This window comes from Sus scrofa, chromosome 9 (assembly GCF_000003025.6).
Source record: "Sus scrofa isolate TJ Tabasco breed Duroc chromosome 9, Sscrofa11.1, whole genome shotgun sequence".
NCBI lineage: Eukaryota > Metazoa > Chordata > Mammalia > Artiodactyla > Suidae > Sus > Sus scrofa.
In genome coordinates this window covers 28,106,026-28,122,852 of record NC_010451.4, presented here as the reverse complement: position 1 = coordinate 28,122,852, position 16,827 = coordinate 28,106,026, and the positions used below count along the sequence as shown (strand labels likewise).

General features: G+C 43.7%; 1 protein-coding gene across 2 annotated transcripts in view; it reads left to right on the top strand.

Moving 5' to 3' along the window:
* The window catches only part of MAML2 (mastermind like transcriptional coactivator 2), a 379,664-nt gene that overhangs the window by 250,130 nt on the left and 112,707 nt on the right, over window positions 1-16,827 (top strand). For both annotated transcript variants that reach the window (XM_021102335.1, XM_021102334.1), the window contains exon 2: window positions 836-2,350. In XM_021102335.1, coding sequence (XP_020957994.1) covers window positions 836-2,350 — 1,515 coding nt within the window. The remainder of the gene's footprint in view (window positions 1-835; window positions 2,351-16,827) is intronic.

The following is a 16,827-nucleotide window of genomic DNA, read 5'->3' as shown; positions in this document are numbered from 1 at the left end:
GACAAGCCCCAGGATCACTTAGCACTCAGTGACAGATTGGAATCTGAGCCGGGCTTAGCCGTCTCCAGATCCTGAGTTCTTTGTTAACCACTCTGTGGTACTGCCTCTCTACACCTTGGTTTTGGCTAAAAGATTTAGAGACAAGCCACACAAAGAATGAATCTCCAGGAAAATCCAGACTTAAGACTGTCTCAGTTGATAAATTATAATTTCATGGTTTCTCCACGCCCACCATGTTGCTACACGGGCCTGAATGCAGAGGCACAGAATCACAGAAAGAAAAATAGTCAAACAACAGAGAGACTATCTCCCTGGACACAATATTCTAATGACTCACTTAGAGGATAATAGTGACGAAGGGGTTGAACCTGTGAAAAAAGAAACTGGAAATTGGGTCACATCTTTAGACGCTGCGGTATTTCCCATCTTGGTCAAGGTTATGCTCAGTCCAACGGCCCGCTGCTCTGTGGGTTGGGTGTGCATGTGGACTGGTTTGGCCTGCTCCAGAAAACGCCACCACTGTGATGATTAATCATAGGTATTATCAATAATGCTTGATGACATATGAAGGATCCATTGACCAATGTGCCAATCATGGGAACCTCTGTGTCTTCTCATCCCTCGTTGACCTGCTCCTCCAGAACCATTTCGCCCCGTTTGTTCTGCTGTCAGTTTCACTGTATTCCAGACCGTGCTTCATCCGTACCTTTTGCTTTTCAAGTTCATCCTATGTGTAAATGAAAGAAACATTCCACTATTCTGTCTCTTCTGACTCAATGCCTATCTGGATTAATACCTCACATTTTGCTTTTTTTATTTCCCGTTTGTCTTTCAGCTCCAGGGTTCTTTGAAAAGAAAACAGATCGTTAACCTGCCTCCTGCCAACAACAAGAGGCCCAATGGCTTTGTCGACAACTCATTCCTTGATATCAAGAGAATCCGTGTCGGGGAAAACCTGGCTGCGGGACAAGGGGCCCTCCAAGTGAATAATGGACAAAGTCAGATTATGTCGGGGACCTTGCCCATGAGCCAAGCGCCCCTGAGAAAGACTGCCACTCTGCCACCACACACACATTCTCCTGGAAACGGAATGTTCAACATGGGCTTGAAGGAAGTGAAGAAGGAACCGGGAGAGACCCTCTCTTGTAGCAAGCACGCCGATGGCCAGGTGAGCCAGGAGAATATATTTCCTAACAGGTACGGAGATGATCCTGGGGAGCAGCTGATGGATCCGGAGCTGCAGGAACTGTTCAATGAACTGACCAACATATCTGTGCCGCCCATGAGTGACCTTGAGCTGGAGAACATGATCAATGCCACCATAAAGCAGGATGACCCGTTTAACATTGACCTGAATCAGCAAAGTCAGAGGAGCACCCCCAGGCCGTCCTTGCCAATGGAGAAGACCGTGATCAAAAGTGAATACTCCCCAGGCCTGACCCAGGGCCCCTCGGGCTCTCCCCAGTTGAGGCCCTCATCAACTGGCCCGGCGTTCTCCATGGCCAACTCGGGGGCCCTCTCCGCTTCATCCCCGATCCCTTCGGTCCCACAGAGCCAGGCTCAGCCTCAGACAGCCTCAGGAGCAAGCCGGGCCCTGCCCAGCTGGCAGGAAGTATCCCACGCCCAACAGCTCAAACAGATTGCTGCCAATCGTCAGCAGCATGTCCGGATGCAGCAGCACCAGCAGACCAGCTGGCCAGTCTTGCCCTCTTCAGCGGGGCCATCCCCAGGTCCATTTGGGCAGGAGAAAATCCCCAGCCCTTCTTTTGGCCAGCAGCCGTTTAGCCCACAGAGCTCTCCTATGCCAGGGGTTGCAGGTGGCAGCGGTGGCCAGTCCAAAGTCATGGCCAACTACCTGTACAAGGCCAGCCCCTCGGCCCAGGGAGGGCACTTGGACGTGCTTCTGCAGCAGAAGCCTCAGGATCTCAGTCGGAATTTTATGAATACCCCGCACACAGCTGTGGAACCCCGGCTTGGCAACACCAAGCCTTTGTTTCATTTTAACTCAGATCAGGCCAACCAGCAGATGCCTTCTGTTTTGCCCTCCCAGAGCAAACCTTCACTCCTGCACTACCCCCAGCAGCCGCCACAGCCACAGAGCTCAATTACAGCTCAGCAGCAGCAGCAGCAACAGCAGCAACAGCAGCAGCAGCAGCAGCAACAGCCACAGCCTCAGCAACAGCCGCAGCCGCAGCAACAGCCACAGCCACCAGCCCAGCCCTCACAACCACTGTCAAGCCAGCCTTTGCTAAGGTCGCCCTTACCACTTCAGCAAAAGATCCTCCTGCAGAAGATGCAGAATCAGCCCATCACAGGACTGGGGTACCAGGTCTCCCAACAACACAGACAGGTAAGGGCTGTGTTCCTCCTAACACAGGGTACTTAGACACCATTTAGAGCCATCATTACCCTTTGGTCACCATTATGTTTGTGTTGTGACAGAATCAAGACCACAAGGACAGAAGTGGTCCCAACAGATTCCTCTGAAGACCTTGTGAAGGTTCTTGAGGCATCTGGAGGCAAGAGCTAGTATTTCCTTGTAGGGCGTGACTGTCATTGGGGTCTGTTGTGATCAAAGACTCTGGCTTGTTAAGACTGTTGCCTTATAGGAGTTCCCTGGTGGCTCAGTGGGTTAAGGATCTGATGTTATCCCTACTCTGGCTCAGGATGCTGCTATGGTGGGGCTCTGATCCCTGGCTCAGGAACTTCTATATACCTTGGCTAATATTACTTGCTAATATTAGTTAGCAGTAATATTCTGATATGCCCATGCCCAGTGTTTATTCCTTCAGTCAATAAATCAGTCATTAAGGTGACACGCATGCCCTGAAGACATACCATGTGCATGATGTTGTGATTATGCCGAGTGTTGAAATAAGGCCAGACATGATATTAGGAGTGTTTAATGACTAGTCTCTACCCACAACAACCGAATGTCTAAATGCCCAACCCATCATAATAGAGCCTGCTGTGACTCCCTGCTGGTGCAGGAGGGTTGAGTAACAACCTCAAATAAGACATATTCTCTGTCTGCAAGTACAGTCTGGAGAGGAAGACAGGTTTTAAAAACTATCATTTGAATACTGAGTGGAAAGGATAATGAGGTGGAGCACAAAGGTTGGATATTTACCGAGCAAGGGGAAATCAAGGAGGGCTTCTGGAGAACTGTCTGAATTAAGTGTTAAAGGATGAAATTGTCATGACTACAAACAGAAAAAAAAAAAAAATCTGTGGTTACCTTATATCCTGTGGTTAATACACAGCAGAGGTTTTACTCTGCCCCAAACAGGAATCATATGAAGAGATCGTTCTGTGTCTTCAGAGCATATACTGGTAAATAAGCACTGATTCCCCAGGGAACTTAAAAGGAAAAATTCTTCCGGGAATGAGCAAAGGCAGGAAGGAAGGCAGGAAGGAAGGAAGGCTGATTATGGCTTTGTGCATGTAATTTGACAGGTCTGTGTTAGTGCTCGAGCACAAAGACGTCACATTACATGTCAAAACAATATGTCAGGCTGTGTGACAGCACAGAGCCTAATTCCAATCACATTCCTACAGTAGTTTGTGTGGCTACTGCCCAGAAAAGAAGACCACAAGCACCACAGTCTGTGGCCAGGCTAACCTTTGCCCTAGATGTATGCCAGGAGAAAACAAGACTCAACTAGGATTCAAGAGTGGTGTCCCAAGTAAAGCTTTCCAGAACTTATCCACTTAAGTGTGTTTTGTTAAATGGTAGATTATGGAGAATGGACCTGGTGTAGTTGTGTGTATATTTTTCCAAGTTTCATCTTCGATAGGGGTAATTTGGGGATCTTTTAAAAACAAACTAGAAAGTTCCCATTGTGGCTCAGCGGTTAATGAATCTGACTAGCATACATGAGGATTCAGGTTCAATCCCTGGCCTTGCTCGGTGGATTAAGGATCCCATGTTGCCATGAGCTATGGTGTAGGTCACAGGTGCAGCTCAGATCTGGCATTGCTGAGGCTGTGGTGTAGGCTAGCAGCTGCAGTTCCAATTCGACCTCTAGTCTGGGAACATCCATATGTCATGGGCACAGCCCTAAAAAGCAAAGCAAAACAAAACAAAAAACTAATGTGGAACTATTTTCTAATGTTATGTGTAGCCATTTTGCTGTGGATGAATCTGGGTTTTAATTCTTACCCTGACATTGTAGCTGTGTGACCTCCAGCAAATCAGTGGACCTCTGTAAGCCTCAGTTTCCTCACCTATAAGCTAGGATGATAATATGAGTGTGTGTGTATATATATATATATATGATTTTTTGAGAATGAAATATTTCTCAGGCCAAGTCTAGAATCAAGTTGGCTATTATTGTGATTATCATGGAAAGGGTTATATATCAGAATATTTTTAACAAGCATTACTTTTCTGTAGGAGGCCCATTAGAGTAAGTCTCAAATTTTAACATAAACAGTATTAAAGGAATAAAAGAAAACTATCCTTAACTTTGTCCATTAGTATGGTGAGTGGATAGGGATTTACCTTTCTTGGGCTCAGACTTTTGACCATAAAAATGGAAATAACAAATAGTGAGATATTAATAAGTTAGCATTTATTGAGTATTGACTCTATAACTGGCATGACTTCTGTCTCCCTTACTTGTGGTATCTCATTTTGCCCACATAAAGTAGTTACTAATATTATCACTGTAGAAGCGAGGCAGTTGAAGCACAGGGAAGTTGAATAACTTCTCCCAAGTTTCGCAGATAATCAGCTGCAGAGCCAGGATTCTGATGGTCTGCTTTGAAGGTTGTGCTTTCAGCCACTTGGCTGTACAAGTGGGATTCTCTGGAAAAGAATGACTGTTTGTAGATCATTGTGAAATTCTCAAAAGGAATATTCCTTATAATATAGAGCCAATTTGCATAATCTACATAGTAAATAAAGTTTGGGGTATAGAGAAAGTCTTAAATCTCTAATTACCTTCAGAGCTATTAAAGAATCAAAAAATGCCTGTGTGACCTTTGACCTTCCTGAGGATGAGCATTAGGAAGCTAACCAAAATAAACAATTTACAGCAGGAAATATAGCTCTTTGGTGCCCCGTCAGCCCTTCTTTGGGAGCCTTCCTGCCACCTCCAACGTCCTCTGTCTTGTTTCCGGGTCAGCTGCTCAGATCAACAACTGGACACCATACTTCTGACCTCCATGGGTGCAAATGGCCAAACGGACAAACATTTTCCAGTACCTTAGATAATTTCTTACTTTTCCCAGTGCATAAGACACTTATGATGCCAAGATAATTTTCATCTTTTCAAGAAGGCATTTAAAAACCGGTACAAATGATGGTGGCATTTCAAGCTAAAGGCTTCTCACACAGGTAGGCAATGGCTACCCATTCAAGGCTTTATCCCAACCTTGTACGTGGAACCATATCATCCCTTTCAGCTCAACAGTTCCAAGAAGTATGACTCTGAAGTGTCCTGTGTCTGAGTTTCAAGGAAGGGTAACTGGGCTGTGTAGTCTAATATGTGTTGCCCTCTTGAAAGCGTTCTCCTTTGGAGGTGGGGTGGGGGATTGGACCCATTCTCATAATGGTGCTATTGTTCAATACAGTCACAGAGTTTTTCTCTAGGGACCATTTTCAGAACTTTCAGCACATTGAGTGGATTATTATCAATGAGGTAATATTCATCTTCTCAGCGCTATTTTTGAAAACAATCGAGCTGAGTAATGCTGCTTTGGGTCAAAAAAACAATAACTATACTGTGATAGAACTACTTTTCAAATTTAGTTTGTGAACTTTCTCTGAAGGTAAAAAGGGAAATAAACGAGTTTCTTCCTACGATGGTACTTTGGAGAAACAATTTTCATTTGGATGTACATATTTCTAGGCTTTTCCATTCGTATTATCTCATTCAGTATATGGCTAAGTATTCTCAACTCAGAGAGAGTAGTTTCAACTCTGCCATTCATAGTAGACCGTACAAATGTGTGTTCTCATTTCAGATTAGCCAGACCTCTGTTACAACCAAATTCATGGGCGGGGAGGCATTGGAAATTAAGCAATTCCTAAGTGTATCCTGAACGAAGATAGTAGTCATGAATTTTTTTTCTGCCTGTCATACTCACTTTGTGTCAAACACGGGAAGATTTGTTAGGGGATATGCTAATTGGGAGACTCTAGCCCTGGAAATGGTGGAAATCTTGGCTTTCTGTTACAAAATGGTAGGTTGCATGTGCTGATTAGTTGCTTATAATTTAGCCAGCAGACCGTGCAAAGATGGCCTTCTCTTCACCTTTCAGAACTCCGAACCCAGACGGGTCTGCATGCTCGGGCGAAGAGTGAAATTGGGGGATTTGCATGTCCCACTCCCTTTATTGGGCACCCACCCATCTCTGTTCTCCTCTGTGGGAATGGCACCCAAGAGGTAGATGCAGCCTAGTCGAATTGTTGGAGGCATCCTTTTTGCTCCATGCCCGGAGTGGTTTTGAGTAATCCCTTCTCTTCCAAGCTTGGGAGAACATATGGTATTTGGTGTTTCACAAAATGTCTTCAGCAACTCTGTCTTGCTAATGTTTGGGGCTTGGCAGGTGGAAATACCTCCTGGCTATAATTTTCTTCTTTTTCCGATTTGAAGGTTATGGGAGAGGGCAGGAGAGGGATGTAATGCATGTAGTTCTGATTTATCATCAAGTCACTGAATACTTGTGTAAGGTTTGACAGACTCGTTGGGTTGACCAAGGCTCGTGAGAATTCAATCCAAAGCCCTAACCTCTTGAACAAGAAAGTGGTCTTTTTCAGAGCTATATCATCAGACACTTAAAGGTGTGATTTTTTTCCTAACATTTGGTCCATGAAACTCGAGTGGATTCTGTATTTCGTTTAGAATTCTCCCATCTCTAAAAATTCAGAGAGGAAAGGCAGCCAGTGAAGGGATGGTTTGTTACGACCAAAACATAAATTTGTACATTTCCTCCCTTCGTTTAAAGCCAAGCTCCTCAGTCATATATTAGGAACCTCACCCCACTCTCTACCTGGCCAAGTTTATCCTTTAGTACTCTCTATATATCAACCCTTGGCAATGTTCTCCTCCCTTTGTCTTTAAGTTAATGTTGTATCTAGCTAATCTTAGAGACAAACACTCACAAAAGTGTTTCGCAGTTGGCCTAGCTGAGGGTGGAGAAGAGGAACCACTGTAGCTCTCACATCCTGACAATACTTCTAAATCCTTATAATTGCCCAGAGAAAGTGCTAGAGAAGAGATGGGACCTTCAGTCAACTGAGAATGCCTTTTCTAATGGGAAAATAACATGAATTCAGAGCTTGGCAAAAATATAATTACCAAACCACTCCTTTGCTGGGAGCTATAGTTTGGCCAAAGGGTCAGCCAGCTAGGATAGTGCCAGGGTTTGGTTTTAGGGAGAGAATCAGGTGAGAGGAGTGGGGATATGAAGGGCCAAAAACAAAACTAAGCCAAACGTCCTAAAAAGCTGGAAACAAAATCAGTATACTCAGAACTCAGGGGTGAATCTAAAAGGTGGTAACAAATCTGTGATTTCAAAGATGACCTGAAATCTGGGATGAATTTAGGATGGAGACCCGGAGATGCTATGTGGTCATGATAAATCACCCTTGACCTTTAGCAATTTCCATTATGACTTACCTCAGTAGGTTAAGCTGGCAAAAGGGAAAGGGGCTGGTCTAGATATACTAAGGGTTGTCCGCAGTAGGCCGGGATCATTATTTTTATGTTTTCATTTAATCTTTGACATGTCATCCTCTATCTTTGAAGTTTACAAAGGAAGCGAAAATTTGCTTCTGATACCCCATGAAGTCCAGAGTGAATTTCCAGAGACATATGTTAATATAATTTGCGCTGAAGACTCCTAACTAGAGAAACTAGCAGGAGGGATCTTGCTTGTGTTTTACAGTGTTTATTCGTTCATTTGTTTTTGACATGAATACCAACTCTGTGCCGTCTATAAATAACCCACATGGTAGATATTATCAGCCCCTTTTTTTGGCCATGCCAACAGCATGTAGAAGTTCCTAGGCCAGGGATCGAACCCACACCACAGCTATAACCAGGGCCACAGCAGTGACAATGCCAGATCCTTAACCCACTAAGCCATGAGAAAATTCCTATCAGCTCTTTTTAAACAGATGAGGACACTGAGTCTTAGCGAGATTAAATAACTTGCTCAGAGTTACAGTCTGATTTTAAGCCCAGTGCTAAGTACTGCCATGCTGCCTAAGGTAAGGAAATGGGTGCAAGGGTCTGAGTTGTGCTAACAGGAACCTTTTTTGTGATATCTCTTTGAAATTTCACAGTTGTCTGCATTCCCAGTTTTTGTTTGTTTGTTTGTTTGTTTGTTTACTACCCCGGGCTAAATTTAAGCCAGTTCTGATGCAGTTGCCATATCTCAATCTACAGATCTCTGTGTCTTTTGGTCTGCCCAACCTGGAGCCAGGAACTAATGATTCCAGGCTAGATTGGGTACTGATTCATTCTAAACTCTAGCAATAGCTTTATTCATTCATTCAAAAATTATTTGTTGGGGGACTTCCTGCTGTGGCTCAGCAGTAACGAACCAAACTAGTATCCATGAGGACGCAGATTCAATCCCTGGCCCCGCTCTGTGGTTTAAGGATCCGGCGTTGCGGTGAGCTGTGGTAGGTCACAGACGCTGCTCGGATCCTGCATTGATGTGGCTGTGGCATAGGCTGGCAACTGCAGCTGTGATTTGACCCCTAGCCAGAGAACTTCCATATGCTGTAGGTGTGGCCCTATAAAGAAAAAAATTTGTTGAAATTCCCTTATGGTACAGCAGGTTAGATATCTGGCGTTGTCACTGCAGCAGCCAGGGTCACTGCTGTGGTGCAGGTTCCATTTCTGATCTGGGAACTTGCACATACCAGAGGTGTGGCCAGAAAAAAAAAAAAATTGTTGAGTTCCTGCTCTATGTTAGGCAAGTTCTGCGTACTAATACTACAATTGAGAACAACAATGACGTTGCGATGTAGTAAGGGAAAACATGAAAAATTGTTAAGATTTTTAAAATTAAATAATTAGATAGCGTTTTCAAATTGAGCTATTTTCATCATATTGCAGGCTTATTCTTGCCTATATTGCTAGGTTGATTTGCTGCCGGGCTTCCTGGTACCTCTGATCCCTGATAAAAATGAAAAAAACTCAAGGGATTGATATATAATTTAGTTTATTTTTTTAAATATATGATTTAGTTTTTAAAGCAAAAAGCCAAAGACTTTGTTAGATTTTTTTGAGTGATAAAAAAATTCACTCACTCTCTTTAACATGGTCCATCAAGATTTGAGAACCTGTTTCAAAGGCACTGTTAGAGTTTCACAATACAACGAAACCATAATTTTTGTATTCATTTCTTCATATGATGAACATTTGTTGAGGACCTACAGTGTGCCAGGAACTGAAGACTGAAAGGGTAAGTGATGCAAAGAACCCTGTTTGCACCCATCTAAAAGATCAAGAAGACATGGTTCCTATCCCCGATGAGCTTTTTTTTTTTTTTTAAGATTTTTGTTTTTTCTATTATAATTGATTTACAACGTCCTGTCAATTTCTGCTGTACAGCAGAGTGACCCAGTCATACATATACATTCTTTTCCTCACATTATCCTCCAGATAAGCTTTTGATCAGGAGGAGACATGTGTCCTTACACTATTGGATTTCCATTAGGTATACGTACGACACTGTCCTGATCCTTAAATACACTTTATGTAGTAACTGACTCTAAATCACGTGAGCCTTTCTCCCAAGTCTTCAAGTGCAACTTTGAACATGATATTTTAACCTTTTACAGAATAGAACTCTATTTGTTGGATATTCCAGTTTCATCTCTATTTCATTTTATCATCCTCATCTGCAGGAGTTCAGAACACAATAAACTGAACTGGTGTAAAGCAACAATTAACTCCCATGTCCCTCCGTAAAGAAAGAAACACAATACCATGAAGAACACGTTAGCCTTGGAATCATAAAACGTAAGGTTTAAAACCACAGTTAGGGGAATGGCTTCTATTATTCTCATTCCAAGGTCTTTGTCCATGTGTTGTATCCATCAACAAGAGCTGTGCATTTAAAGCATTAGTGGGTAATTTAGCCTGTTGAATACCAAGTTTCCAACTAGGGAAAAAAGGGGTATGAGGTTAAGAAATAGATTTGATCCTGGAGATGGAAATGCAAGAGGGTTAATGGAAAATCTGACAGATATTTAACTGTAATGTGCATTAATGTAAGTGACTCAAACAATCCCCTTTGCACCCATTCTAATTAGTTTTGCCTTTTCTAATCAGATGTCAGTTGTTATCAGTTCGGTGAGGGTGGGGGGAGTGGAGTTTTTTTGTGAAAACATAGGAAAGCAAAAGCCCATTTAGCCAGTGCGCTAATCAGTAAGTGTTCACATTAATGGTTAATTTTTTTTTTTTTAATGGTTAGTTAAAGTCAGGCACAAAGACTTGAGATTCAGAAGGTATTTACCTTAAGTTCTAGCTTTGAAACAAAAGACCACACAAATATTTAGACTTTGAGGCTCAGAGAGATGTAATGTGAGTGAATCATCTTACTCTTTCACGTTGTGTTTCAAGCAAGGAAGACAAACACACACACACACACACACACACACACACACACACAGAGCCCGGACAACTCTCTGGATGCTAATTAGAGAAGTCTGGATGAATATTTGCATTTTATGCAATGACTCTGAACAATAAAGTAGCACCTTATTCTCCAAGCAATAAATTGAGTCAAGCAGAAGAGAGGGAGGCCAATGACCACTCTCTTAGGCATCCTACAAAATCAAGTTTCAGGGTCCCGAGGATAAAAGAATGGGGATGGTTGACCTGTTTCCCTTTCTTTCTGCTGCGAATTCCCTCCACCCTGAATCACTGGCATTTTCCACAGTTTGCTTTGCCCAGGAGCTTAAGTTCAGCTCCACCTTTAGGAAACAAGAACTTCATAAACAAGGAGCTTTTCTGGCCTTGCATCTTGCAGCCCACATGTCTGTGTGGGTGAGCACACGGGTGCACGGGCTTCATGTTCTGGTCTTTGGCTCGTGGCTTGACTTTGTGTCTCTGAGTCTTTGTCCCGAAGCCCTTTCCCTTTGGCTGGACCCTCTACCCTTTCCCCACAAACCAATTTGGAACTCGCCTCTTTTCCCTGAACTCCCTTGAGAGCCGTTTTATGGCAGACCTGGAAAGGGGGGCCAAGGACATTTAGCCACTGGAGTTGTTATTGGCAACACGGGTGAAGAGACTTTTCCTGGAAAAGGATGCATACTGGGGACAGCCTCGAGGCTGATGAGCTGGCAGGCCTGTCTCTGTCCCACAAGCCTCTGGCACAGGTGGATGAATTCTGAATGGACACACCCTCGGGCACAACACTGGTCTGCCTCCCTCCCGTCTAGCCAACCTGCCACCAGCCTGAGCATTTTCAGATAGGAGCTTAAACCTTGTCTGTCACCTGCCTGAACCCCTTAAATGATCTTCATTTTCTCCGAATGAAGTCCAACTCCTTAGGTAGCTTTGAAAGTCCTGTGTGACCTGGCTCCTGCCCAACTCACCGGATTGGTTGGCTTCTATTCCCAGCTTGCTTCTTCCCTTACTCCCACCCATTCACCCATCTGTGCCCCTCCAGCGTCCTCCATCAGAAGTGTCCTCTGGTTCCAGAAAAGTACCACACTTTCACCTTCAGGTCTTCAGATATGCCATTCCTTCTTTCGTGAATGTTCTTCTGCTCCACTCCACCTCGCTAACCTAACCCTAAGCTCTCTCAATCTCAGCTAAACCATCTCTTCCAGAAGGTTTCCCAGTCTGGATTAGCTCCCATTCTTTCGTCTCTGCTAGTTGCCTCTACTTCCCCTCTTGGAGCAGTGAACACCCCTCGTCCAGCTTTGTTCTTATGTGTCTTTCTTACCTAAACCACGTGCTACTGAAGGCAGGGACTCCGTCCGTCTTGTTCACCTTTCCACTCCAATCCCTACCACGTCTGCTCTGCGGAGGCACCCACCACGTATTTGCTGAAGAAATGAACAAAGGAACCGTACCAACGACCCTTCATCCTTTCTCGTGGGGATTTAACAGAAACTAAACACCACCCCTTCTCCTCAGAAGGTAGGAGAAGCAGGAGCTAGTGCTTCCATCTTTTTCTCCACACGAAGTCTGCTTTTAAAACATTTGCCCTTGGACCTGACAGCATTTCAGAGAATTCACTTGCAGCTGCCCTGTGGATTAAAGTGCCTCCACTGAGTGCCCCCCACTGAAAGGGGACGTAGCAGAGGCACTTTTGATGGAGGCTGAACTGACCTGTATCCTGAGGAATCATATAGGTCAGAGTCAAATCAAAAAATTTTATCAGCGATGTTCCACGTCATTTTTTTCTTTCATGAAACAGGTACAGTTATTTACCAATAATGACCAGACAATCCCTGCTCATAAGTAATTGATAGAAACAAGTGATTATAAGAGTGTTACAAGGTTTCTGCTAGAAGTTACTCTGAGGTTTTCTGAGAACACATAGAGGAAGCACCTAGAGTAAACTGGGGAACCAGAGAAGGCTTCCTGGAGGAGGTGTTAAGTGCCTACCTTAGGAAGGAAGGAAGAGTAGGAGCTAGTGAGGTGGGAGGGAAAAAGCCTTCCAGGCCAAGGCTAGGTTCTTTGGAAAGATTCTGAGTAGTTCTGAATGCCTAGACTGCAGATTGTAAGGTCAAGAGAGGAGAGATGGAACTAGGGTGGTGAGCAGGGGCCAGATCATGAGGAGATTTACACACCATTGTAAGGAGGTTAGAAATCCATCCTGAAGGCAATAGAAGGTTATGGAGAAAATTGTACAAATCGTTTTCAAACAGAGGCATACCTTATGCCTCCCACAGGGTAGTTGCATAGTGTAAACACATTGACCATTAAAGGATCAGATTTCTCTTCGGAAAAGTTACAGCACAGAGAAAACACTGGAGGTGCCCAGACCAGGGGCAGGGAGACCTGCACCAGATCTATGTGCCCAGAAAATTTCAGAGACTTTGAACACGTGGTTGCCTTGGGCCCAGCAGCCCCTCCCTCTGCCAGGCTTGGACGGTCCCCACCCACTCTCCTGTCCTCTGTCCCATTCTGACCCTGGTCCCTCACACTTAGCTTCTTGATAGCCAACTCTGGACTTCCACTCTTGCTCCAGGAGACTTGTTCCGGTAGTTTGATCTCATGTCTTCACTCTCTCCTCTCTGTCTTCAGGCATGCTCAAGCCCCTAGCATCCTTCCAAAATAACTTCCCATCAGCCCTCCTGCCCCTGTGAACCCATCTCCCAGTTACCAGGCTCAGGACCTTTGTGTCAGTGTAATTCTTCTCTTTCCACCTTGGGCCACCTTCCCAGGTGCTGCTCTGGAGACCACAGATGACCATCTATACGTCTTCCTCTTCTCCAAGTCCACTGCCCACCTGCTCACATGCAGTGCTCACTGCATGTTACTGAAATGCTCCTTTGTCTCTCCCAGTAAGGGGCTGGACAGTGTGTCTAAGAGATCCTGCCTTGCTCCACACTCTTTAGGGCTGAGGCCAGTGGCTGGGGTTCCAATTATCTCTGTGGCTTTGCTGGGTCTCCCCCCAGCATTGTAGATCTAGTCCCTCCCTGAGGTTCCACTTCATAGGACCAGCTCTCCTCCCTGTGATTGTCTTTTGCCCACTTAAGACCCTTCCTCCCCCGGCTGCAGCACTTGCCTGCTTAGATAGGTTTGAGGTGTTCTGGAACCCCAGCCCCTGGCCCTCTTCATCCCCTTCTCTTACTGCCCATGTTGCTTAATCACTCCTCCTCAACCTGGGAAACAGGCAAAATCTGTTTCTTCTCCTCTAGGGCATATAACATAGTGCACATGCTTTCAGTATAGTTCTTACATTGTATTGTACTCTCATTTAGGTATCTGCTTGGTCCAGTGAATTCTGAATTCCTGGAGAGTTGGGACCCTGGAATTTCCCTTCCCCCTCTGAACTCATGAAGCACTTTGCATCTCTCATTGCATGCATTGCTTTCAATGTTTAGTTGTTGTTAAGTCTCTACTTTCACCCCTTCACTAAATGGCAAGCTCCTTGAGACCAGAGTCTGTTTGTCATTCGTCTTTGTACCTCTAAGTGTTGACCAGAAAGTCCCCAACATATGGACACAGAGACAGAAAGAGGGAAGGAAAGAAGAAAGGAAGGAAGGGAAATAAGTTATGGGTGTGTGTGTGTGTGTGTGTGTCTGTGTGTGTGTGTGTTATAGGCTATATGGTCTTGAAATCAAAGGAAAAGAAATAGATTCACAAGAGAAATATACTCAATATTTTGTGAAAAACCTATAAGGGAAAAGAATCTGAAAAAAAAGTGATATACATATCACTTTGCTGTACACCTGAAACTAACACAACATTGTAAATCAATTATACTTCAGCAAAAAAGGGATATAGGTTTGATAATTTCTGATATCAATCTGAGTATAAGATGTACACTATTGAGAATTTATACATTGCTTATTTCTAAAAATGTGGTAAACATCTTAAGGACCATATAGCGTTGGACAAGTTACTTATTCCCTAAAACTAAGCTGCGTTATCTGTAAACTGAAAATAAAAACACCTATTTTGCAGGACTCTTAAACACATTCCATGAAATAACCCATAAGATATACAACAAATACAAGGCCTGCACCTGGCAGGCAATTTATAAGTGCTGGCCTGCTTCTCTTTGCAAAATAAGGACCCTCAGAACCAAATCCATTAAAACAATCCAAATTAAATATTAGTCGCCACTTGCAATGGGTAATTTCCAAAACTGGACTCTCATTTAACTCAGAGTTTTCAGGTAACTAAGGGAAAAAGAAATTGTGGGGACATAGAGCTATTTTTTTTTTAATATAAAAGAAAGTGTGCAGGTTCATCAGTAGAAGCAAAATTTTTCCTGGAAATGAATTCAAAGGTACATCTATCACTGAGGGAATTAGGTAACGTGAGGGACGTCTTCCATTGGAAATTTTGCAAAGACACTATGACACTATTTACCTTGATGTTTCTGTTATTAATTTGCATTCTCAGATCAAATCTGAGGCCAAAATACTAGATTTTAATTCAGTGAATACTTTTCCCCAGGAAGCTGAGACAGTGTGGTACGGATATAGTGTTTTCTGAAACTCTGTCCAATGGTTTTCACACCCTGTTTTAGCAAGGATACTGCTTTCATCCCCTTCCTGCTTCAGGGGACTGCTGGCCTACACCACAGCCACAGCAACACCTCCTCAGAACACAGGTTCCTTCAGGGCAGAGATTACACACCAAAGAGTTCTAGCTTATCCCAAGAGCAGAGTTTAGAGACCATATAGGAATGCATAATTAAAATTCCCATTAGACGGGCTCACTCAAGTATCAGTTGTCTAGAATGAGTCTCTGGCAAACTCCTGCATTGTATAAAGTGGATTAGACCTGTGGAATGTCTACCTCAGCATCAGATTTCAGGGAGACCTTTTCAAAACCATTTAAGCTATAATCTTCTCCCTCCATATAAAACAGAACTATAAACTTCAGCTGTGACCCCTCTGCTCTCCAGACCAAGCTCATTAAAATTTGCCATGAGGGAGTTTCCTTTGTGGCTCAGTGGTTAACGATCCTAACTAGGATCCATGAGGATGCAGGTTCGATCCCTGGCCTTGCTCAGTGGACTAAGGATCTGGCATTGCCGTGAGCTGTGGTGTAGGTTGCAGACATGGCTCAGATCTGTCATTGCTGTGGCTGTGGTGTACACTGGCAGCTGCAGCTCCTATTCGACCCCTAGCCTGGGCACTTCCATAGGCTGCAGGTGTGGCCCTAAAAAACAAAACAAACAAACAAAAAAATTGCCCTGAAAAAATTCAGCAATTGGTAAAGTTTGTCATCCAACAAATATTTAAGCACCTTCTGTATAGAGAAAGTCATGCTAGCTGCCATAAGAAATATAATAAACTGATAGGCTGTGTGATAGGAACGTCATGGGAATGAGAAATACAGCATGTGAGTTCTGGAAACAAGTTTGTTGCTGAGTATTTTTTTTTGCCTTGAGTAATCAGGCCTTGTTTACGTCCTTTGTTACAATTTCACTCTATTATTCTGAATTTTATGAGTATAAAATGCAATTACTGTCCTCATTTTAAAAACTTTTTATTTTTATCAAAATAACACATGCACATAATTTAAAAAGATAAGCAGCGCTAAAATGCAAAATTCATTCTCTGGCACCCCTTCCCTCACCCTTAGTCTCTAGAGGAAACTATTGTTATCATTTTGAGTTGCTGCTTCTGGTATTTACTATCATGTTTCTAAGTTTATCCATACCGACTACTTCTTGATTTATTAACTTTAGTCAGTATTTCCTACTTCTTTCTTGTTTGCTTTTTATGATCGTACCCACGGCATATGGAGGTTCCCAGCCCTAGGGGCTGAATCAGAGCTGTAGCCGCCGGCCTACACCACAGCCACAGCAACGCCAGATCCGAGCCGCGTCTGTGACCTACAGTACAACTCACGGCAACGCTGGATCCTTAACCCACTAATCGAGGCCAGGAATCGAGCCTGCATTTTTACTGAGACTATGTCAGGTTCTTAACCCGCTGAACCACAACGGGAACTCCCTCTCCTACTTCTTGGTATAATGGATGGTGATTTTTATTCCATTTCCAACCCTTCCTCCCCCTCCCCTTTGCCACCTTATGATCATGTCAAGATTTTGCTTAAGGCCCTATCTGTGTTTTCAGCCTCATGAGGAAATGATGTTTCCAGCTAAGACAATCAGTATTTATAATTCCTCTCCAGGAGTGAAGTGTCCAACTTTTCT